Here is a 23,989-nt window from a genome sequence, read left to right as displayed (position 1 = left end):
ATAATTTGAACAAAAAACTGGGAAGATGAAAAGATAGCGGGAGTTCACTGGCTATATGGATTTAGAAAATGCCATACAGACTTAACATTACGAAAACCAGAACCTTGCTGCTTGTCACGCGCAACATCGTACAGTTGCCAAAATGTAAACATATTCTTCACTAATTTGGAGAATGTCAGGCGGCGATACCCTAACTTTTCAAACGATAGCTGAGTTTACTGCTTGGTTCAAACTGGAACAACTATAGTTCAAAAACAAAAAAAAACTTATTTTGCGGTCAAGGGAGCTAAACAGATGAATAAAGTAACGAGCGCTGTGAGAGGAATAGTGGTTGCAACGTGTCGTACAGTATCTGTATCGGGATTAGCAATTCCCCAGTAATGGTGTTTATGAGAAAATAATTCTCATATCACGGTGCACCATTAGGAACACTAGGGCTAGCTCAACCCACCGGATGAATAGTGAGTTGTTTCCTGAAGTTATGAAACATTATGAACAGCATCTTCGAAAGAAAATCCGACGTAACTGATTGTTGACAATCACGCCAGCCATCTAGCACCCGTGGTATTGAATATCGCAAAAGATAATGGGGTAACCCTACTAACTATATCAATACATTGTAATCATAATCTGCGGCCACTTGACGTGTCTGCTTTCTTTAATAATTTGTAACTCCCGCTTTTATTCTTGGCATTTGTGTGATCTAACGACGACCATTGCTTGCTCTAACGGACTAGATTCCTTGTTTTTTTTTTTGTGACCACTTGCCAGCGAAATGACTTCAGCCGGACTTCCTATAAAGCGGAAAAGAGTTTTTATTCGCCAGCGAGAAATCGAATCTAGTGGATGCAAAAGGACGAAGCTTTAAGTTCAAGAAATAAAACCTTAGATTAGCAAAAAATAGCGGAGGAATATAATGCCAGTTCTCCGATCCATCCTCGAGATTGGGCGTATTAAAAAATTGCTGGGAGAATTTGAAGAGAAGGACCAAAGTAAGTAGATAGCTCGAAACCAGCACTATTTGGGAAAAGGTACATATAGTATAACTATTATTAGAGACCGGATTATTTGCATTTGCATATTCGGATATGCATTCTCAGCGGTTATAGCATATTTTACCTAAGATCTAGTTATGATGCATATTATCAGTACATTTACAATATTTTTCATTCACCCTGCATTTCAAAATGCGACCAAATTTAATATAATAAGAGTCACAAAATATAAGGTCTATTGAGTAATAATTGTTGTTGATACTAACTTGTTCCCACGATATTGTCCAACAGACGCTATACGTTGCTCACTGTAATTAAGTTATTGCATAATTTAAATATAATTAGTTTCGTCCAGCAAAGGTGTTTTTTATCATCAGCAACCTACAGTCCACGCTCTCAACATTGGTCCATACGACCACGGAGATTTGGCACCTTCAGCAGCGAAAACCAAGCTCGAGTTCACTGCGATAAGCATCACAATTGGAATCATATAACGGTTCGGTTTGTGCTTGCGACGATATAATAAAGCATAAAACTGCAGAAAAATCCAATACATTCAAGATTCAACATACATCTTCATTTAACCTTCCTATACTCGCGCATTGGTCTGTGAGACCGACAACACACATTTTCGTAAATATTTTAATGCACGGAATTTCTAGGAAGTCGAGTTCCTAGCTAGCTGCCGGATTTGTTGCTAACTTCATTTTAGTGCACGCTACGCATCTGTGCGGAGCAGACGTGTAACAGCAATTAGCGCCAATCGGTCTCTGAGACCGACGCGAATATAGGTAGGTAAGTATCAATGTTTTATTTTGTACATTTTTATGTTTTTTACAGACTTTGAATACTTTATGACTTATGGCAAAGCAAAAGGTATGTATGTTTGTGAGTCTACGTTATGTTTTGACCAATTTTGTTATTCTTTTTAGGTTAAACTTTACAAAATGGACGATGATCGAATCAGATTGCTGCTGGAGGAATCAAGTTCTAGTTCTAGCTACGAGGACGAAAATGACAGTGAGGTGGAAGACCATGTGAAGGAACAGACAGAGACTTACGACACCGAGCAAGAGGGCGACGATGAAGAGCCACGTGAGGTAGAAGGTAGTGAGAGTTCCCGCGATTTTTACTTAGGAAAAGATGGAAGGACATGGTGGAATAAATCTCCTCCTGCTAATCCAACTAGGCGACGAGCAAGAAATATAGTTACCCAACTTCCAGGTGCTAGAGGAGAAGCTAGAAATTTGAAGGAACCAGGTGAGATATGGAAGCTTTTCTTCTCTGAGGGTACTATAAATCTGATCGTAAAGTACACTAATGAGCAGATCAATCGACTGAAACCTAATTTCTCAAGAGAAAGATACTGTACTGACACAGACAACATTGAAATTGAAGCCTTTTTAGGTCTTTTTCTGTTTACTGGAGTCAGAAGAAACGGACGTCTAAATGCCAAAGATTTTTTCAAAACAGACGGATCATCCCCAGAGATATTTAGACTGACTATGAACTTTAGCAGGTTCTATTTATTGATGCGTTGTCTCAGATTTGACAACAAAGATACACGAGAAGAGAGACTCAATCTGGACAAGCTGGCACCTATTAGAGAGTTGTTCGATGAAGTTGTGGGAGCGTTCAAAAAATATTACAGTGTGTCACAGTATGTTACGATTGACGAAAAATTAGAGGCTTTTAGAGGACGTTGTGGCTTTCGTCAGTATATTCCGTCGAAACCCAACAAATATGGGATAAAAATATACGCCTTGACAGATGCCAAGATGTTTTATACGCAAACCATGGAAGTCTACCTGGGAAAACAACCAGACGGTCCATATCAAGTCGACGACTCCGCTGTGGCTTTGGTTTTGCGACTGAGTGAAAATATTTACAATACTGGGCGTAATATCACCTGTGATAATTTTTTTACCAGCATTCCATTGCTAGATAAGCTTGAGTCTCAATACAAATTGACTGTCATTGGAACGATTCGTAAAAACAAAAGGGAGTTGCCTAAAGAATTCACGGAAGTAAGAGGTAGAGCCGAAAAATCCAGTTTATTCGGGCAATTGCAGTCTAGTATCCTATGTACCGAAAAAGGGCAAAAATGTCCTTCTTGTATCCAGCATGCACGATGATGCCGAGATCAATGTTGATACACGTAAGCCGGAAATGATAATGGACTACAATAGAACCAAAGGTGGAGTAGATACTGTGGACAAAATGTGCGAGTGTTACAACGTTGCACGTGGTACAAATAGATGGCCAATGGTGGTATTTTATAGCCTGATGAACGTAGCGGGTATAAATACTTTTGTAATATACCTGCACAACAACCCTACCAAGAATATTAGCCGCATGATCTTTCTTGAAGCCTTAGCTTACGACCTGATCAATCCGCACCTTAGACGTCGGCCTCTCATGACATCCTTGCCGAGAACTTTAAGGCTCAGGCGCGCTGAAATAAATATAATATTAAATTAGATGGACCCGAGTCTTCAGCGACATCTAACAATAATAAAGTTGGTCGTTGTGGATAGTGTTCCTCAAAAAAAAACCGCAAGACACGTTACAAATACACCACATGTAAAAAATTCTTCTGTTTGGAACACGCCGTAACAGTATGCCCTGATTGTTACGCTGATGGTCAAAACTAAGCCAAACATATATAAATATGTGATTTAAAGTGTTTTTTATTATTATTTAGAAGTTTATTTTGTTTTTAAGAGATTTTATTTTTGTTTTCCTAGAGCTAAGTAAAAATCTCAAATTCAAAGACTTGTTTGTGATAAGACTGATAGTCAGTGAAATAACTATTAAAATAAGTATTATTCATATTATTTTGTTTCCTTATATCCTAATATTTAAAATAATAACAATAATTTTTGGCCTTCATAGTAAAAAAGCATTTTATAGGGGTACGAACTATCGATCTGTGACACCGTGCGCGAGTATAGGTGTTAAAAAAAATGACGAGGGTAAAGGTTAAAAGGGTGATACCATTTTGGTGGAAGAATCCATTTTTCGCTACATGTAGACATTTCTGCGCGGGAACGCATACAACGAATCACGGGGCAGCAGTGTACAAGACATTTTAACCAACCACCAAGCGGCAATTAAGAGGTGCGCATAGGCATCATTTTCATTGGCACAGAATTTCAAGACAAGACAGCGGTGTTGGTAAACCTGGAAATTGGCTTGTTCGTTTTCTGTACGTAAGCAGCGAGTAATTTTCATTGAGAAGCCATTTTGTTCTACATAAACTGTTTTATTGTTTTTTGTTAGAAAATAAGTATGTAGTGTTCTTTGTAAAAATTAATATATTATTGTTCCCACGATATTGTCTAATAGACGCTATATGTTGTTGTATAATTTAAATATAATTAGTTTGGACCAGGAAAGGTGTTAAATTGACATTGACAAATTAAAGCCGATCGTAATTTTGGAGCGGATGAAAATTGTGTATTTGCTTTGCAGTGTAATTATTTGGTTTTCGAAGGTACGTTCAAACAAAATTAGTTATTTTACGTAATAATTCATCTTCTTTTCAGTACAATTTATAAGTTATAAAAAAAACTTTTGGTGTGTTCGGAAATTTTGTTTATTTTGTTGTTGTAAATCTGCAACAATATGCATTTACTAGAAAATGTCCCTGTTTAGTTACTAACTATCACTTTTATTGGTTTTCAGATGCCATACTTGAATCAAAAGCAAATAGAAGAGTATTTAGCTCTAATAAATGATGGAGAGATTTCGGAAGATGATCTTGAGGACTCGGATACAGAAGGTAATGAGAATTTTTATGAAAATGGAGACGATTTGCTTCACGATCTTGAGAGTCCATTAGAAGAGGAAAATGATGACCCCGATAATGATCCATTCATGGCAGGAGACCCGCCATTGATAAATGAAGCTACAGCAAATGATCAAGTGCCACAGGTTCCATTCCCCTCAACAAGTCAAGCTAGTCGCCGAGCAACTATGAGAGGACTCGTATGGAAGGTAAAAAAAATTGTTTTGAATTCTGACCAGACAGCTTTTCATGGAGACACTACATACCCACCTGAACTGAAGGATGAGGCTACTACTGGTACTCCCTATAGTATTTTTTCACATTTTATTACATCAGAAATAGTTCAAAGGATTGTGGAAGAGTCTAATTTGTATTCCGTTCAAAAAAATGTGACTAAACCATTAAATTTATCTGAAACTGAGCTAAGAAAGTTTATGGCGATACTGATATACATGTCTGTTATAAAATATCCCAATGTACGGCTATACTGGTCAAATACTGTAGGTTTTCAACCAATCAAAGACATAATGACTGTCAACCGATTTGAGACTATTCGTAGATTTCTACATTTCAACAATAACGAGAAACATTTACCCAAGGAACACCCACAACATGATAGGCTCCATAAGATAAGGCCTATAATTAGCCATCTAAATGAGAAATTTGCTTTAGTTCCTATGGAACAAAAACTCTCAATTGATGAACTCTCAAATGATGAAGTGTGCCACAAAAGTGGCACACTTCATGAAGCAGTATTTACCTAATAAGCCCCATAAGTGGGGGTTTAAATTATATGTGATGTGCAGCGTGAAAGGTTATGCTCATAAATTTGAAATATATACTGGCCAAGAGAATGAACGGCTTCCAGATGAACCAGATTTTGGGCCAGTGGGAAATGTTGTAGTCCGGCTTGCTAGAGGTGTCCCAAGGCATATAAATCATATCATTTATTTTGATAATTTTTACACCTCTGTACCTTTAGTTACCTATCTTGCCAAACAAGGAATCTATAGCCTAGGTACTGTGCAATCTAACAGGCTAGTGAACTGCAAACTGCCGGACAAAAAAACAATGATGAAGAAATCTGTTCCTCGTGGAACTTATGAAGAGCAGATGACTGAATTTGACGGTATTGATTTGACAGCAGTTACTTGGAAGGACAATAAAGTTGTAACTTTTCTATCTTCATATGTTGGAGCTGAACCTGTGGGCCAAGTAGAAAGATTTGACAAGGCAAATAAGACTAGAATTAAAATTTCATGCCCACATATAATAAAGGAATATAATGCCCATATGGGCGGAGTGTACCTAATGGATAGCTTTATTGGGAGGTACCGAATTGCAATGAGAAGCCGAAAGTGGTACCTTCGTATCTTTTACCACTTGTTGGACATGACGGTAATAAATTCTTGGCTTGTGTATAAAAATTTAAAAACAACTGAAGCCAATTCATCAGTTCTAAACCTATGTAACTATAGACTGGAACTAGCTGAGGTATTAGCCAAAGTAAATAACTCATTTGAACTCTGCAACAAAAGAGGAAGGCCAAGTACCAGCAACAGTGTTGAAATGGAAATACAAGCAAAGAAAAGGAGAGGACCAGCTCAACATATTCCTCCTAAGGACATAAGGACTGATAATGTTGGTCACTGGCCTGGTAATTGTGTTCGCAGCAGATGCAAAATGCCTGGATGCAAGGGATACACGCAAAACAGGTGTGAGAAGTGTGGAGTAGCTCTTTGTCTTACCACAACCAAAAATTGTTTTAAAAATTTTCATATGTAGTTATTGTCTAGTGAGTGCATAGTGTTGTAGTTCTGCAACAAATGGTTTTTAATAAAAATAGCTATGAAAATAAAAAAAACTATTTTTTTTATTATTTTTCCCTAAATCAGCATATTCATGGCTCCAAAATATATTTTTTGTCGGTCTAAAAATAAAATCATGCATTTAAGGGTTAAATTTGACAGTCGTGAAGAAAAAAAGTGTGTTACCACTCGATTAAATATATCACCATGATAGTAATAATCCTGCAACAGCATGCATTGAACTCATACTAATAATGTTATGGTCGTTTGAATGGTATGTTGCAGTTTTACTACTTTATGCATTTAAGGGTTAACATCAGCAACCTACAGTCCACGCTCTCAACAATTGTGACTTTTTACTGCAGTCAGTTACGATAATAAAATGAAAAAGACAGAAGAAGGTCGCGCACGCCTACTACATTATAGTAAGCGAGCGCGACTGTTGGAAAAGGTTAAAAGGAAGAACAACTGGAGAGAAATTATTATTATTTTGAGGAAAATGACCTTGCTTGGGCCCACTGTGTCGCCGTTTGCATAGTGGGCTAATTATGTAACTTCGATCGCAACGACTTTCGTATATAACTGAAAAATGATGTCATCTGTCAATAATGCGATTATATTGACGCCATTTGACGCTGTCAACTAGCATTGCAACGTAAACGCATCTTTACATATCGATAAAAAATATTTGTATCGAATGTCGATTAGGTAACCTCGTTGCAATGTTATGGAATCGCTATTTTGCCGATATGTCAGCTTAGCATTGAAACGAAACTTGGTTTTGACAATAAGAGTAACAATTCATAAGGTGTTTCTTAGCTCGTAAAATCGTTTCTAAAAGTGAAATTGTATTCGTTTTGAATTTTTGGTGTAGTTTATCATTTGATTTCTAGCACACAATGGCACATGCCATTTAGCTTGGGCTAAGGAGGAACGTCAAAAAAAATTATTAAAAAGGATCGCCGTCTCATGCGAGATCTTAGTGACCCCTCGGCACTGCCGTCGAGCGAGTTTGTGGCGCAATTTAGCCTTACTAAAGATGCGTTTTGCGAATTGTGCCAGGAACTGATGCTGTGTTTACGAATCCGCAAAATAAGCACAATGATACGCGACGAACTTAAAGTAAGTACCTCCATATCTCATTCTCTATTTCTCACAACGGCATGGAATATAAGGACTCCTCCAAAATATTTTCTTTCTCCATGTGGGTCCAGCCACTGCCCTTATGTCATCCTCCCACTTCTTTTTCTGATTATTAATATATACAAAATGATATATACAAGTTGTTACTATATTTTGTATGACTAAAGTACCTATATATATATAATAATTTTAATCTATTACACTTTTATAGAATATCAATGGAGAATATCAATATGCCAGGAGTGATTGGATGCATTGATGGAACTCATGTTGCAATTATACGGCCCATAGAATATGAAGAGGCATATTTTAACAGAAAAGGATATCATTCCCTTAATGTCCTAGTCCTCCCTTAACTTTAAAAGAAATTTGTATAATATTTAAAGAAATTAATAATAATAATGTATACAGTAATAAAATCTTCCTATATATTTCTCAAATATACTATAACACATATAGATGCTTCTTATGGTGGAATTCCCCGACCTATCAAAAGTTATTTGGAGGAATTTAATTTGAATGGAGAGACTTGCTGGCTTTTAGGTAAATGTTTTACATCTAAATTAAAAAGCCATTTCGTTATAAGAAAACAACAAAAAAAAGCTACATAATATTTTTTTTGCAGGTGACTCGGGTTTTGTCCAAAGGCCATATATGATGACTCCTATATTAAGAGCTGCAGATGGATTTCCAGAAGATTCATACACAAAGGTCCACTGCAGTTCCTGGAACGTAGTGGAATGGTGTTTTGGTGTTATAAAAGCTCGTTGGCGGTGCTTATTATCACATCGCGGGTACGCGACTACAATCCGCGAAAGGCTGGAAAAATACTGAATGCCTGTGCAATACGTAATATTGCAAATGCACACAATGTCCCCATACCACCAGGTACGGCATTACATACATGATGTTCAGGATGTGGCAAGATCCTTATTAGTACAAAGATTGTAGGCTAGAAGGCATAATTAGTACAAATGGTATAGATTCCAGAGATTCTTTGCGAGAGTGCTTTAAGATTGTATGTCGGACATATCACATATTGTATCGGACTTGATCTTGCCCTCTTGCCAGCGAAATTACTTCAGCCGGACTTCCTATAAAGCGAAAAAGAGGTCCAAATTTTTCTCGCCAGCGAGAAATTTGAATCTCGAGACTTAGTGCAAAAATATTTCGACATCGTGGAACACAAAATGACGGATGCTTTAAGTTCAAGAAAAGAAAACCTTAGGTTGGCAAAAAATAGCGAAGGAATTTAATGCCAGTTCTCCGATCCATCCTCATTGGGGCGTATTCAAAAATTGCTGGGAGAATTTGAAGAAAAGGGCCAAAAGTGAGTAAAATTCCATCCAACTCCAACTCCAACCCGGAGCTATCCATCCGAAAGCCAGAAACCACTAACTTTGGTAGAGCAACATTATTCAATGAGCAGAATGTCAAAGTTATTTTAGAGAAATTAGCAGAAGTGGAAAGACGCAACAGTCGGCTGGCAAGGATGCCCGTGGATTCATCGATTATCTTCCGAAGGGACAGACGAGCAACAACGACTATTCTATAGCGTTATTGGATCGTTTGAACGATGAAATCGCTATAAAACGGCCCCATTTGAAAAAGAAAAAAGTTTTGTTTCACCAAGACAATGCACAGAGTCACAAATCAATGAAAACGATGATGAAACTCAATGAATAGGGTTTCGAATTATTTCCACACCCCCCGTATTCCCTAGACCTGGCCCCCAGCGACTATTTCTTGTTTGCACACCTCAAGAGAATACTCGCTGGCAAGAAATTTAAGACGGATGATGAAGTGATTGCCGAAACTGAAGCCTATTTTGAGGCTAAAGTCAAATCGTACTACAAAAATGGTATCGAAGAGTTGGAAGATCGCTATAGACGGTGTATCGCCCTCGAAGGCCCTCGAACTATATTGAATAATAAATTTGAATTTTACTAAAAAAATGTTTTCTTCTTGCTTAGTTTTGAGACTTATCAGCCTAACTTATACGTGTAACACTTGGATCACATGCCTGTATAATATAAAAATAGAAACTAAAAATGTTAGCTATGAAAGGACGAAAACAAGTGAGTTCGTTATTGTTGCATGAATATGTCTTAATATATGGGTGAATCTAAAATAAATCAGTCATTATGAAGTTATCTCGTAGTTTACTTCAATTATCATTTGCTGAACGAGGACAAATCACAGTAGAAATATGTTTTAATGCTGCAAGGAAGCATGTTCCCACAGATCATTTTTCAGAGACAACGAATGAACCCAGAACTTTCAAATCATGCTCGACCAGATACAACAGCAGTTTGCAATTCTCGGTGATGTATTATAACATCAGAAATATTTTTGACTTGGTTTAAACATTTTATGCTGAAACTATGAACATACAAAATATTGCAATCATCGAATGTAGAACATCAAAAGGTATCAGAAGCTGAAGGTATTCAATCTGGAGCAGTGCCATGTCTGACTTCAACAAGAACAGTCATAACTGTATGTTCAACAGTCATGACAACTTCTCACTGAAACTCTTGCAACAGAACCTGAAGCTACAACGATATCTTAATAATAATGATAATGGATGGAGGTTCTTATTATCCTGAACCTTCCATTTGTGCAGCATACCGTGATCTGATGTCTAGCTTCGACAATGCATCCTCAAGTGATATTGCCATTGCCCATTCCTTCTATTCAACGAACTGAAAAAAGGAAACAATACTGCCGAGGAAAAACAACCATAATAACCTCAACTTGTAGTTTTTTTTTTATAATAATAAATTTATAAAAAGTATTAATTTAACCAAGAATATATGTCATATACGTAAGAAATGTACAAAAATATTAATAGATTTATTGACTTTATATCATGGTACAAGGCGGCAGCAGCAACGATACACGAAAATGATTAAGGGGTCTAAAGAGGGTCTTTAGAATTTTGAAAAAATCTAATTTCGAAAAGGCAGGCTATTTTGGATGAAAATGTGCACTATGAAGAAGATGAAGGCATAATGTATGGTGCAGGCATCGCTGATTAGACGTAAGTACGATTTTTTCACGATTTTTCGTTACAGAAAACTTTAAACGCGTTTTTCTCGGAATGATGTTTTTGGACGGCTTGTTGATAAAATCTCCGAAACTATTCAACCGAACCTTACCAAAATTTAACCACATGTTCTTGATGACTATAGCTATAGCGCATATCATACGATTTCTGAAATTTTGACTTTAACTATCTATTTTTGGCAAAGAACGACGGAAAAAACGTGATTTTTCATACTTTTTCGAAAAATGGCTGCCATTTTGTCATTTAAAAAAAAAAATCGTATGATATGCGCTATAGCCATTTACTTACTGAATCTAAAACTATTTTTTTTTTCAGATCATCCATTCCAGATATTTCATCAACAGCGCATACTCATCTTTTTTTTTGGACCAGTCTTCTCCCTCATTTTTATGTATAAAAACTGATTAAAATAAATATAAAAAAAATTTTCTTGTGTAATCAAATAGTGTATTTTTTAGGCCTAACACTTTTTATGTCCATATTTATGACGTATACCGGTCAAAAAAATTCGTGAAAATAGCCTTATCTTTGCCCGTCTAAAGAGGGTAGACCCCTTAATTACTTCTTTCACTTAAATGCATTTTGCTGTTCGAGCGTGTAGTGTAATGAAAATGTGGTCACTGTGCAAAACGCCATGGGGATAGAAAATGTCGTAGACACAACAACAGAAGACCAATTTGCCATTTTAAGAGGGGGTGGCAGGTACAGAGGCAGAATGAAACCATATATGGTGGATGTGAAAGTGAACGGTGTCGCAGTTAGCATGGAGATATTCTCTGGTTCTTAACGTTCAATTCTTCCAAAATCGTCGAAGATTTCCCATACTTCATTAGCTACCACTTCATCAACACATACTGGCTAGTAAGAGATTAAACACGAAAATTGTGATGGATATATCTCTCAAGATTGTAAATTCCATAAAGGGAAAATCCCTTCAAAAGGCGGTTCTTTAAACAGCAATTAAAACGTAAAACGTTGCTCGAGTCGAAGCAAGTTTTTGCAAACATTTCGAGAACTATTGGACGAAATAATAAAATTTCTTGATGAAAGAGGTGATGATTATCTGCAATTACGTAATTTAGACTGGCAATATGATTTATCTTTTTTGGCAGATTTTACTGGAACACTGAGTACATTAAATCTGAATCTACAAAGCAAGAATAAAACAATAACAGAAATGATGAGTTCTATTGCAGCATTTCAAAGTCAAACAGCGTCTATGATAGTTGACATACAGAACAATAAATTTTAGCAATTTATAAACATCAACGATCATATGGAAAAACATCCTACCTACAATTTCACTGAGAAGTACACGAGAGAAATTAGGGCAGCAGACTTCGGAATTAGCTTTAGCGATTTCAGAAAAGTTGAGAAGTTAGTTCAATTCATTAATTATCCGTTTATGATGCCATTGATCATAGTGATATGATATCACTTATCATATCATTAATAACTTATTAATTAATCATGGTCTTTATTTAATTAAAATAATAAAAGTTAAGGAAGTTTATAAAACTTTTTTCTTTTTTTCAACAGTTATTTGGAACGCCAGGTGTTACCTTCGTGTGGGCGAAGAATACCATCCAGATTGCGTTGTACTGACAGTAAAGCACGATGGAGGCAGCTTAATGACCTGGGGCTGCATGGCTGCTCAAGGAGTTGACGAAATATTTGTTTCTGAAGGTCGTATGAACAGCGAAAAGTACATAAAAGTGCTTGAAACTACGCTTATGCCTTCGCTAACGTGTATTTTCGACGATACCAGCTTAGACGGAATCATATTCCAGCAAGATAATGCACCTTGTCATAAGTCAGCGACTACGATGCTTTGGTTTACTGAAAACAAAACAACAACATGAGGAACTGAGAATGGCTGGCAAGGACTGGCTTATGGGTTTTATGAAAAGAAATAAATTATCTGTCCGTAAAGCAGAAGGTACGAGCTTGTTTTCATTTCATCACATCGAAAACGGCATTAAAAATGCGTTAGTACGAGAATGGCATGGCATTACATAGCTGCTCAAAAAACGGGTGGAGAAGATTTTCTTAGAATGGCAAAACATTTCGCCACTTTAACTAAACCTTCAAAGGATGACTACTGTACGCAGAATGCCATTACAATGCTGTCATTACCACCGCACGGATCTCATCTAGAATTAGTGCAGTAATTAAATCCAAAGGAGGACCAACTAGATTTTAAGTTTTTTTTTATTCTTTTTTTGTAATATATGTATCTAATACTTTTGTCCATCAAAAAAATCGTCTCAAAGACACCTTCAACTTCAGTAGACACCTCCAACAATACTCTTCAGCCTCAGTTGCAGGCTTGTAATACTCCAGGGCCCAGTGCAGTGACACCTGATCGAGAAGATTCAATCATACTTATACTTGCACTCCATACAAAGAATATTTGATTTAAAAAGAAGAACAAAGAGCAACAAGAGAAAAGAAGAAAGAATCCAAAGGGTCTAAAAATAATCAAGGAGTAAATCCTTGATTATTTTTAGTAAGAGAGCGAAAAAAAGATCGGCGAAGGAAACTGTCAAAAAACGGGTGGATTAACGAAGACCTTTTCTTAGAATGGCTAAAACATTTCGCCACTTTAACTAAACCTTCAAAGGATGACCCCATATAGTGTTGGCAACTTGCCGATTTTGTGGATAGATAAACTTTACATTTTGTTTTGTTTTGTTAACGTAGTCAACTATATTTTTTCTTATTGTTTGGACTTCTAAAAAAATATATTGATTAGTGGTTTAGTTTTGTTTTTATCCCAATTTAAAAATGGAAGAACAGGACGTGCACTTCTGACATATTTTATTGTATTACTTCCGAAAAGGCAAGAATGCATCGCAAGCACGAAAAATGAAGATATGTCCATTGCAACAGATAATGGATGGTTTCACTCTATAACTTTTGTCCTGAACATGAAGAAATATTGGTAACACAAGTTAAAGACCTAGCCAACAGGGTAATGCCTTTAAACAAACAAGAAATTTTAGATCTTGCTTTTCAACTGGCATAAAATTAAGGATACCTGACCAATTCAATAACGAGAAAAATTTCTACTATTCGTTCATGAAAAGACATGGTGACTTATCGTTGCGAACTGTTGAATCAACGAGTTTAATGAGAGCAGTAGGATTTACAGACCTCAGGTTGAGCGTTTCTTTGAAGATTTAAAGGCTGATGCAAAAGTTTAAATTCTCTCCCTATAAAATATGGAATTATGATGACTGGCAACAGCACTGTGCAGAAGCATGCTGAAGTAATAGCGACTAAAAAACAAAAACAAGTTGGAACGCTTACGTCAGCAGAACGTGGAAAGAATGTAACAGTGCTTTTTGTAATAAGTGTTGGAGATCAGTTTCAGATCGTACCACCTTACTTCGTATTTACATGGACCCGAATGAATTAAAGACTTATGATTACGATATCACGACGTAAACGGACTTCAGATCGAAGTCACTGCTCCATTACCGATCTTGAAAACGCAAGACAACGTGTGAATAATGGCGAATCAATAAGGAGCGTCGCCCATTCACTAGAAGTGAATTAAGCCACTCTTTGTAAGACACTTAAGAGTTACGCCAGCTGCGTCTCTTGAGAGATATGACATCTACTATTTTTTCACCGCAGATGGAGCAAGAATTGCGTGATTATAGAAAACAATTGATGGTATGTTTTATGCTAACTCCAACTCCAAAAGGACTTAGGGAACTAACATTTTGCAGAAGATACAAAATATCGCATTATTTTAATGCAGAGGAAAAATTGCTGGTAAAGAGGAGGTTTTTGAGAGATGAGGGGATATATGAGGTTTACTACGTAAAAGATATGCCGATTTGTCTTTAAAGCAAACTTCATCAACTAGTATCTCTCGAGCCATAGGCTTTAACAAGCTTCAATGCGACCGTTTCTTTAAAAATCTGTCTGACGCAAGCCTAGAATTTCCCACCCAATGCTATATTTAATATGGACGAAACAGGGACATCTACAGTTCCTAATAAACTGCCGAAAGTAATATCCACCAATGTAAAACGTTGTGTGACTAAAATTTCAAGCGCTGAAAGAGGACCCAACGTATTTGTAGTGTGTGCAATGAATGCTAGTGGATACTATCTTCTACCTTTATATTCACTCGAAAAAGAATGAAACCTGAACTTTTGGATGGCACTCCAAAAAGCGCTTCCCTTTTGTCACCATTCTTAACACCTAGCTCGTCAGAATAAGAAGAGTACAATACTTTTATTGTACTCTATATATTAAAACAAGAAACACTGTGGAATATGTTTTGGTGTATGGAAACGGAGATTTATGTCTACATATAGAGATGGACCATTGAGGGCGCTTGTGACAACACACCCATGGATACCATCTTAAAGGGTCTCATCCGGAAGAAAGTGGATGATACCACCAAACAACGGATCATAGCAGTGCTCTCAAGAATTAAGAGAACTGGAAAAAACACTTAAATAATCTATAGTCTGAAATTTTAACAGACCATTAGGATGCTATTTAATCCTACATTTACATCTGCATCTTCTAGTACTTAATTGCTTCAAGCACTAGTATGACATATACATTTCAGCGCAGAATAGCCAAGTACTGTCCGGGTAGCGTGTATTCTAACTTAAGCTACTAGGTTCCCTCTCCCCTAAACAACCTGCTACCAAATAATCCGTGCAAAGGTGGTGTCGCTAGTGTAATAAATAAAAAACATTGTACATATCATTTCTTCTGTACTTTCATGACAGTGTGCAATTTCCTTTGGTGTGCAACTAACGAAGTCGGTTGTGCGTACGCTGCGTTATACACTACACAAGCATTCGGCCTCTCCCCTGTGTACTAAAAGTACTAAACTATTAAAATACTGATGCACACCATCAGTATTTTAATATTTTAGTATCATCTTTAGTATTTTATTAGTTTGTAATCTTTTTAAATTATTGTCAATTTTTATGTTTACTTTGTCAGTAGTAGTTTAGAACTTAACGTCCTATCGTCGTTATCGATCTCTTATTGTATTATTTTACTGGTAAAGGCTATAACGGAATAGCAGAGAGAGTGGACTCACTGTCCCCTCAGAGTTATAGACCGTTTTATCTGCTTCATTACTTTTAAATTTTATTATTGTATGGGCAGCAATTGTATTAGTTTTTGTTTGATACAAATAAAGATGATTATTATTCTTATCATTATTATTTCTTCTGTACTTTCATGACAGAGTGCAACTTCCTTTGGTGTGTAACCAATGGAGTCCGTTGGGCGAATGCTGCGTTACACACTACACACACATACGGCCTCTCCCCTGTGTGTGTGCGCACATGATGTATTAACACCTTTTTGTCCTGTAACAGAATATTTTCTGCAAAATAACAGTAATATTGTCCATAGTAGGGGCAGTACTGATACTCCCCCTACTATGGACTAGGCAGTATATATTGTATTAAAAGTTAATTACAGAAATAAAAAGTTAAGAATAAAGTAAAATAACAATAAAGAAATTAGTATGTCTGCAGAAGTGTTTTTAGTCTTTGTTTTTCCCACGCAACCTTAGAATCACGAAATTATAAGGTGTTCCTTTATATTTCGTGATTTTTGTCGAATAACTTAAAGTGTATACTAGAAACTTATAATATTACATAGCATTTTTTATATGAGACTTTAAAGTCAACACTATAGAGTGTATTCTCCAATGTTTGAAAGTTTTGAGCTAATATACTTGCTATATGGTAGATTTTACTAACCCGAAATGCTCTACCGCAATAAGAACAAATTTTATCCTTGGGTGCTTTTATGCCTTCATGTACAGTTGTAATATGACTTTTTATCAGACTCTTGCGGGAAAATCGCTGAAATGAAGCATTTTATTTATTTATTACATCATTACATAATATAAAACAAAGTCGCTGTCGCTGTCCCTATGTGTGCTTAAATCTTAAAAACTCCGCAACGGATTTTTTTAATAGATAGAGTGATTCAAGAGGAAGGTCTCAATACAATACATGTACACCCGTGCGAAGCCGGGTCCGGAATAGAGTAATTAATGTAAAAATACGGTCTAATTGCTGAAGCTATCTCTACCAGACAATCTTTGGCAGAGAATATAAGAGAAAAAGTAGATGGCGCATGAGTAAAGTAGTAATATTGGTAGAATAATATTCCTAATTTTCAGTCTTGATTTCGGTTAACAAATTTAACGGAAATAAAGTTTAAATTATACTTTCATATTTCAGCCGAAAAGCAGGTAAACCTCAATTTAGACCAGTAGACTCACAGAGATTATTATATTAGAGTGAGAGACAACCTAGTTGACATTACATTGAAAGAGGAAGGTCTAGAAAAAGAGCTGTCAGAAGATCTAGACAATGATATCTTAATGGCATTGAACGAGGTAGTAGTGGAAAAAACAATATGGCGAATATATACACGATGAAATTGTTATAACTATTAAAAATGTTTTAATTAATGGGCTCCCAAGAGAACATAAAGAAAGACTGTAGAAGACCGTATTAATTCCAATAATTGTAAGTTCCTGAATGCCCCTAAACTTAATATCGAGACAGTACTCTACAACAACGCAACTTGAATATTCTACATTCGACCGGGAACTTCAAGCTATCTACCTAGCAGTAACACACTTCAGAATACTAGAGGGAAAAATACTAGAGGGAAGAGAAAACATCCAACCACAAGCCACTCACATACGCACTCCAGAAAGTATCATCGAATGAAACGACGCGCCGTACAAGAAAGTTATTTAGGTGTTCGAGCCTATGCTTAAACCATATTGAGATTATACTTCCTTTATTCGTTAACTTAACATTTCTACGTCAGTCCAAGTCAGGTCAGTCATGATTCTGTCAGTTCAATCATGATATATGAAAAATTATTCACCGTCCAACTACCACACAGAGAAGCTACGTGGTACATCAATTGACCGTGAGAAACCTGCGTATATTATCGTCTGAAGACAACGCCGTTCGGTAGTGTCGTCAAACCAACAATACGATTCGCTCGAGGGAAAATTTGTGTTTGCTAACGCCGTTCGGTAACGTTTTTTTTCCGTCGTCAAGTCACCGGATGATAGGGGCGACTGCAGAGAATATAAAAACTAATTGACCGATCGAATTATTCGGCGTAAAAACGTATTTGCAACACGAAGTAGTATGAAAATACATAAACCGAATGATAAAAACAAACCGATCGACCCGTGCAAAGATGTCAAGGCCCGAATAAAAATCAAGGACCACCAAGGTTGTCTGGTGTAATTTAGAAAAGGCCTTCGATGACAATGACCTTACACGGAAGGTAGCTAAGGGATTTGGTCACAACAACTGTGGATCAGTTAAAGAGTATGTAAATTGCATTATGCAACATCAACAGTCGATAATGCCTCTTACTATACCATATGTTTTGACGACCTCGGTGGTCTAGCGGTATAGCACACCGCTTTACGACCGATGGTCGCGGGTTCGATTCCTCGCACAGCACAAACATTTGTATTCATGAGTATAATTGTTTGTATAGGTCTGGGTGTTTTCTATGTATATTATGTATATATTTACAAAAAAAATCTATGTATATGTATCAGTTATCTAGTACCCATAACACAAGCTTTAGCTATCTTAACTTGGGTCTAGATGGCGCTGTGTGAATTTTCCTGAGATTATTATTATAATTATTGATGGTAACGATAGGTAGCACAATTAAATATTATTAGTTACCTTTTACCTTTCTTTTACTACGTAGGTGGCAACAATACGCCCCATCTGATTGTAACAGTTACCGTAGCCTATAGACTGAAACATGAAACACCAGAGGTGTCACGTTCACGTTGCCGACCCTTAAGAAACCTTAATATACTCGTCTTGAAAAAAAACCTTATGCTAGTCTCTCGAAAAAAACTCGGCAGGTAGTTGCTCTTACCTTGTCACAAAGATCGCATTCGTACGGTAAAGTATCAAGATGTTTGGCGGCGATATGTATAGTTTGATAAAACTTATTGTAAAATCTCATATCACAGTGAGGACACGGGTACCTGTTAACAGACAATTATATAATAAAACATCCAATCCCTTGTTTCTTTCCCCCTACTCACCAATTTTCATGAAAATCGATGGAGGTTCAAGGAAACCCGAGGTGAAAACCTTCATTGACTGTACTACAACTTTAATGTCATTCAAAGTAAAAAATTTGACCTTAGTACTAGTTGACTTTCTTGCCAGTTCTTTTCAACTGAAGTAGCTAGCCGAAATGGACGGTAGGGATAATGCTAAAAAAAATTAAGATGTGCATATTTTATGACTTGACTTAAACTACCAAATAGCAGGAATTACTAAAGTGTAAGACAAAATGGGAGTCGTGTCGTATCAACATTTAAAGAGAATGATGGAAGATGGCAGAAAGTGGCAAGAGCTCCATCGACAAGAGCACAGCTCTAAAATTATGAATGAATGAAAACAAAACTCACTTGAGAATATCAGGATGTCGGTGTTTTTTAGTGTTCTGTAGATGGTATTTAAGGGATAGGTCTGTTTTGAAATATTTATTGCATTCAACACAGTATCTCTGCTCCTTAGATAATTTTCGATGCGCGTTATACATATGTTTCTTTACATCTGCAAATGTTTTATCACACTTTGTACATTTTTGCCTTTTTCTTTTCTTCGGTTGATGTATTCTGAAAATATACCATTACATTAGCATAATTCAAGGTGGCACACAAGGTGACAAATACGAAAGTAGAGCCGGTGTCGGAGAGCTTGAAGAGTAATCGATAATCGTCTGTCGTGGTATGAGCATTTAATGCGTAGGAATGAAGATAATATTTTAAAGAATGTGTTACATAAGAATGTGGACTGTTATAAGGGCAGACGAAGGCCGAAAAAGAGATGGATAAACTGTGTGAAAAATAATATGGATAATGAGTAAGTAACGAGATGACTGCGAACAGGGAGGAATGGGAGAGAAAAATATATTACGCCGACCCCAAATAAATGGGATAAGGCAGAAGCAGATGATGATGATAGACGGTGGCAAAAAGCAAAAAACCTCATATTATTGCAGAATATATATGCTCTAGATATGGTGAATATTATGAGAAATATGAAATCCCTAGACCAAATTTACGATGATACCTTAAAGAAGATTCTTCGTCCAGATATGTAACCTCACAAATTTTCACAGACAAAAAAATCGTCATGGTTTAACTTTAAAGTTAAACATCCCAGATAAAGAAAAAGTTAAGTTGACCATCAGGTGGGCTACCAAATTGTTTGCCATTTCTATGATGTAAAAACCCCCAAGACATGGCATGGCAATGGAAATCTCGAGATTTTACTCTTGACAAATATATTTAATAATGTAAACATGTTCATTTGTGTGTAACAAACTTACTTCAAATGGTTAATAAAGCTTGCTCTAAGTCTGTAGGTACGTCCACAGATATCACATTGGTGAACTGTCTGCTGTTTTCGAGAACATTTTAATCCAACAACTTGGTCGTTTTCCAATCCAACGTCGTTAAAAGTGCCGTTTGATCTAACGTCATCTTGCTTGGAGCCAAGATTATTTCCATATTCTAATCTAATGTTATTACCACAGCCTGATCTAACTTCGACGCTTTTTTGTTCAACGTTAAAAATCCCGTTTGATTTAAAGCCATCGCTACATTTTGCCTCAACATCATTGTTTGGAGCAATATTATTAGTTCTATTTAAACCAATGTTTATATAACAATTTGCTCCAACTGCATCACCATAGTTTGATTGAACATTGTCATCATAGTTTGATCCATCTTTATCACTATTATTGAATGCATTTACAGTTTCATTTACTTTTATTTCATTTTTTATCTCTTTGAGATTTTTAAAATTAAATTTAATATCATTTGCCTCATTATCACAATAGTAATATTCAAAATCAAAAGAGCTCCTCTTGGATACACATAAATTTGATAAACTCTTAACATTTTGTCCAATCTAAAAAAAAATCAGTTCACTAATTATATTACAGGTAATAAATAGACATTAACTTGTTTGCATCAACTTGCTAATTATTCAACAGTGTTAAAATGACTAATTTTATTTGAAATCTTTCATTTTTTGACCACAAAACACAGAAATGGAACATTTTTCGAAGCAGGTTGCAGCATTACATTGAATTAAATGGTATTGTAAATTACTTGTAAATTACTACATATAATATGTCGGAATTTTTAATTAATACATACTATTAGCCCATTAGACTGAGGCTGAATGAGAATGACTGGAATTTACAAAGATTTTCTGTAAACCTTACCATATCTGGCCATTGTTTTAAGAGAATTTTTTGGGATTTCTTAACTTGCGTTTTGAATTTTTTTATAGTACATAATATTGCATGACATTCCCAACAAACTCTATCACCCAATCTCATCTGTAAAGAAACATAAATATTAACATACTAGTTGTTTCCCAAGAGACAAATATAACCTAACAAAAATAAAGGAAAAAACAAAATTTAAAAATGTTGAAACCACTGTTAAATCTATGTGGCCACATGATTAGGGAAAAATACCTAAATGAACAAAAGAAATCACAGAGTGGTACCCAAGAGGACACAAGAAGCAGAGGCAGACAGATAAAAAGATGGGAAGATGACATTAGGAAGGTAGCAGGTTGGACTCAGAGAGCATGGGACCGAATGCTATGGAAAAACTTGGAGGAGGCCTATGTCACATCATGAAAGACTGTTGCCATTAAGATAGGGGAAAATTTAATAAATATAAACTGACACGACCGCAGTTACTGCCTAAACACATAACACATGTAAAGTTGCCAGTAGATAAAGGCCTTTATTATTATTAGTTGTTTTCCACTAGTTCGTCCGGATGAAATAAAAGATAGCCTATGTCCATCCTTATTTTTTATATATTTACAGCAAATTTCATTACAATCCTTTCAGTTGTTTGGCCATGAAAAGGCAAAAAAAAGGACATTTAGCATTTATATTATCAGTATGGATTGTTTAAACATTTAACCTTTTTTAAAAATAATTTAAATAGCAAACGGAATGATGTTAGCATGTGATGGTAAGTAGTAACCGTCACCTATAAACATGAACAGCAACACAGATATGTAACACCTGCGATATTCACTCATGTGTTGCTATTCCAGAGGCCTAAGATGTCATGCCCCTTACCCTGTAATTTCACCACTGAAGCCATACAAATGAAACATACCTTATGAAGCAAGTAAATTAGTGACTAAAAAAGGCAAGACTATCCATAATGACAATTATTTATTTCAAACATTATAATCCTATAACACTATAAGACAATTCGTCACTAACACCAATCATAACAAATGTTTTACATCAACCATGGATAGAGTCATAAAATAAAATATAAATTCATAATTTGTAGCCTTATTTAATATTTCAATAACAAGTTGTATATAAAATGTTACATATCAACCATGGATGGAGCCATAAAATTAAATAAAAAGTGATAATTTGTAGTTTTATTTGGTACTTACTTCAGTCACAAGTTGTATATAAAATGTTTTATATCAACCAGCAGCTTGTGTCAGTTTCTTTTTTTTAATTTAATATTAGAAAAGCGGTTATAGTACACAAGGCAATATTAGTGATGTGGCTACCTGTATTTGCAATGTTTAGAACAGAATAGAAAATTTTTTATTAAAAAAATAAAAAATTGAACTTTTTTAATACTCATACTTATTTTTTTAATCTACCATTCATGTGGAAAGCTGTCTCACAAGAATAATGAGAAAAGAACTTGTGCATAAATAATTGTTGTAACTTTACATTTTTAAGTTGAAATATGTGAAAAACTACCAATTAGCTCTTGTTCCAGTCAAAATATTAAAAACAGTATACAGATTCGAACAGACCAGTCCCTTTTTTCTCTTTTTCTGTGCCTATCCTGCAATCAGTTGGAGACTATGAACAGATGTGGTATAGGTACTATGTCGCGGGTAGAGAGTGATTCCCAGCAGAATCATTGTCTCTTTTTGTGATCCTGATTAATAATCGGGTTCCTGTAGCCTACTCATGAACCTCAGATATTTTTGCAAACCATGTCGCATTTATAAGCTGTTTCAGGATGTTATTTTGAGCCCTTTGTATTATGCTTATGTTTGAACTTGCAGCAGAACCCCACAATTGGATAAGTCCAAGACCAGTTCCTAAACGCAGAACTTGTTCGAGTAATCTAATGTGTATATAATCAACAGTATTCTCAATTAATACTCTGCACCATTCCATTTGTTTATGTCTCTGTATAACTGTTTTTAGCTATTGTATAAGTCATTATCCATTAAGACTACTTATTTAGAGAGTGCATTCATCTGCAGTAATAGAAAGTAGTAAAAGAACTCTAAATCTACTTACTGTTTATAAGGTGCTTCATTAACAATTTCCTAATTAAAATAATGTATGTTGCATAAGAATTTTAGGAAGGCTAAGGTGGGAATGGCATAAAAAGGTTGAGAAAAATCTTATTACTAATATTATAAATGTGATATTTTGTGAGTATGGATGGATGTTTATTACTCTTTCACAATAAAACTACTGAACGGATTCTGATGAAAGTTTACAGTAATATAGCCATTTACATCAGAATAATATATAGGTTACAAAATTTCATGCAGATGAAACCGCGGGCACATATAGTACAGAAGATAACCTAAAAGACGACATCCAGATTGCATTTAGTTTCATCTGCAGATAAATAAATTTACGAAATAATCTTAAACGAATTCATATATAATTAGAATGTTAATAAAATACTTACACGAACACCTAAAAAACTCAATTCACTTTTAAACCGCTTTATATTTATAAGTCTCCTGTTGATACTGATACAAGTTATACATATTGTTGACATTTTTGTTTTATATATGTAACTTATTACAAATCAGCAGTTTATAATTATTATTATTTATTTATAGAGAATGTTTTCATTTATCCATTTGTTTAATTATTCTTCGATATAGTCCGTTCTTAGTCCCGGAAACAAATTTGACATTACCGATGTTGCCAGGTTCTTGCATTTTTAAAATAGGGTTGTGCACTATCGGAATTTAATATCAATTACCTATTTTTATAGGTTACTCAGAAATAATGTGGGCGTTTATTTAAAACACATTATTACAAAATATTGTTAGATATG

The 23,989-nt window shown here is 35.5% G+C and overlaps 2 protein-coding genes across 2 annotated transcripts; one reads left to right on the top strand and one right to left on the bottom strand.

Moving 5' to 3' along the window:
• The first annotated feature begins 1,942 nt into the window (after positions 1-1,942).
• On the top strand, positions 1,943-3,130 carry LOC131849038 (piggyBac transposable element-derived protein 4-like). The gene has a single exon (XM_059199023.1). The coding sequence runs from the start codon at positions 1,943-1,945 to the stop codon at positions 3,128-3,130; it is 1,188 nt and encodes a 395-aa protein (XP_059055006.1).
• Positions 3,131-15,560: 12,430 nt separating this feature from the next.
• LOC131849061 (zinc finger protein 888-like) lies at positions 15,561-23,815 on the bottom strand. Its single transcript, XM_059199048.1, has 7 exons — positions 23,612-23,815; positions 21,115-21,231; positions 20,212-20,795; positions 19,286-19,495; positions 18,742-18,853; positions 16,560-16,664; positions 15,561-16,160 (listed from the first exon to the last, which is right to left on the bottom strand). Exons 1-7 carry the CDS (start codon positions 23,702-23,704, stop codon positions 16,011-16,013), a joined length of 1,371 nt encoding a protein of 456 aa, XP_059055031.1. The 5' UTR covers positions 23,705-23,815; the 3' UTR covers positions 15,561-16,010.
• Positions 23,816-23,989: the final 174 nt, after the last annotated feature.

This window comes from Achroia grisella, unplaced genomic scaffold (genome assembly GCF_030625045.1).
Source record: "Achroia grisella isolate CSIRO2021 unplaced genomic scaffold, CSIRO_AGI_Agris_v1 utg628, whole genome shotgun sequence".
Taxonomy (NCBI): Eukaryota; Metazoa; Arthropoda; class Insecta; order Lepidoptera; family Pyralidae; genus Achroia; species Achroia grisella.
The sequence above is the reverse complement of the archived record's forward strand: the minus strand, read 5'-3'. Positions and strand labels throughout refer to the sequence as shown.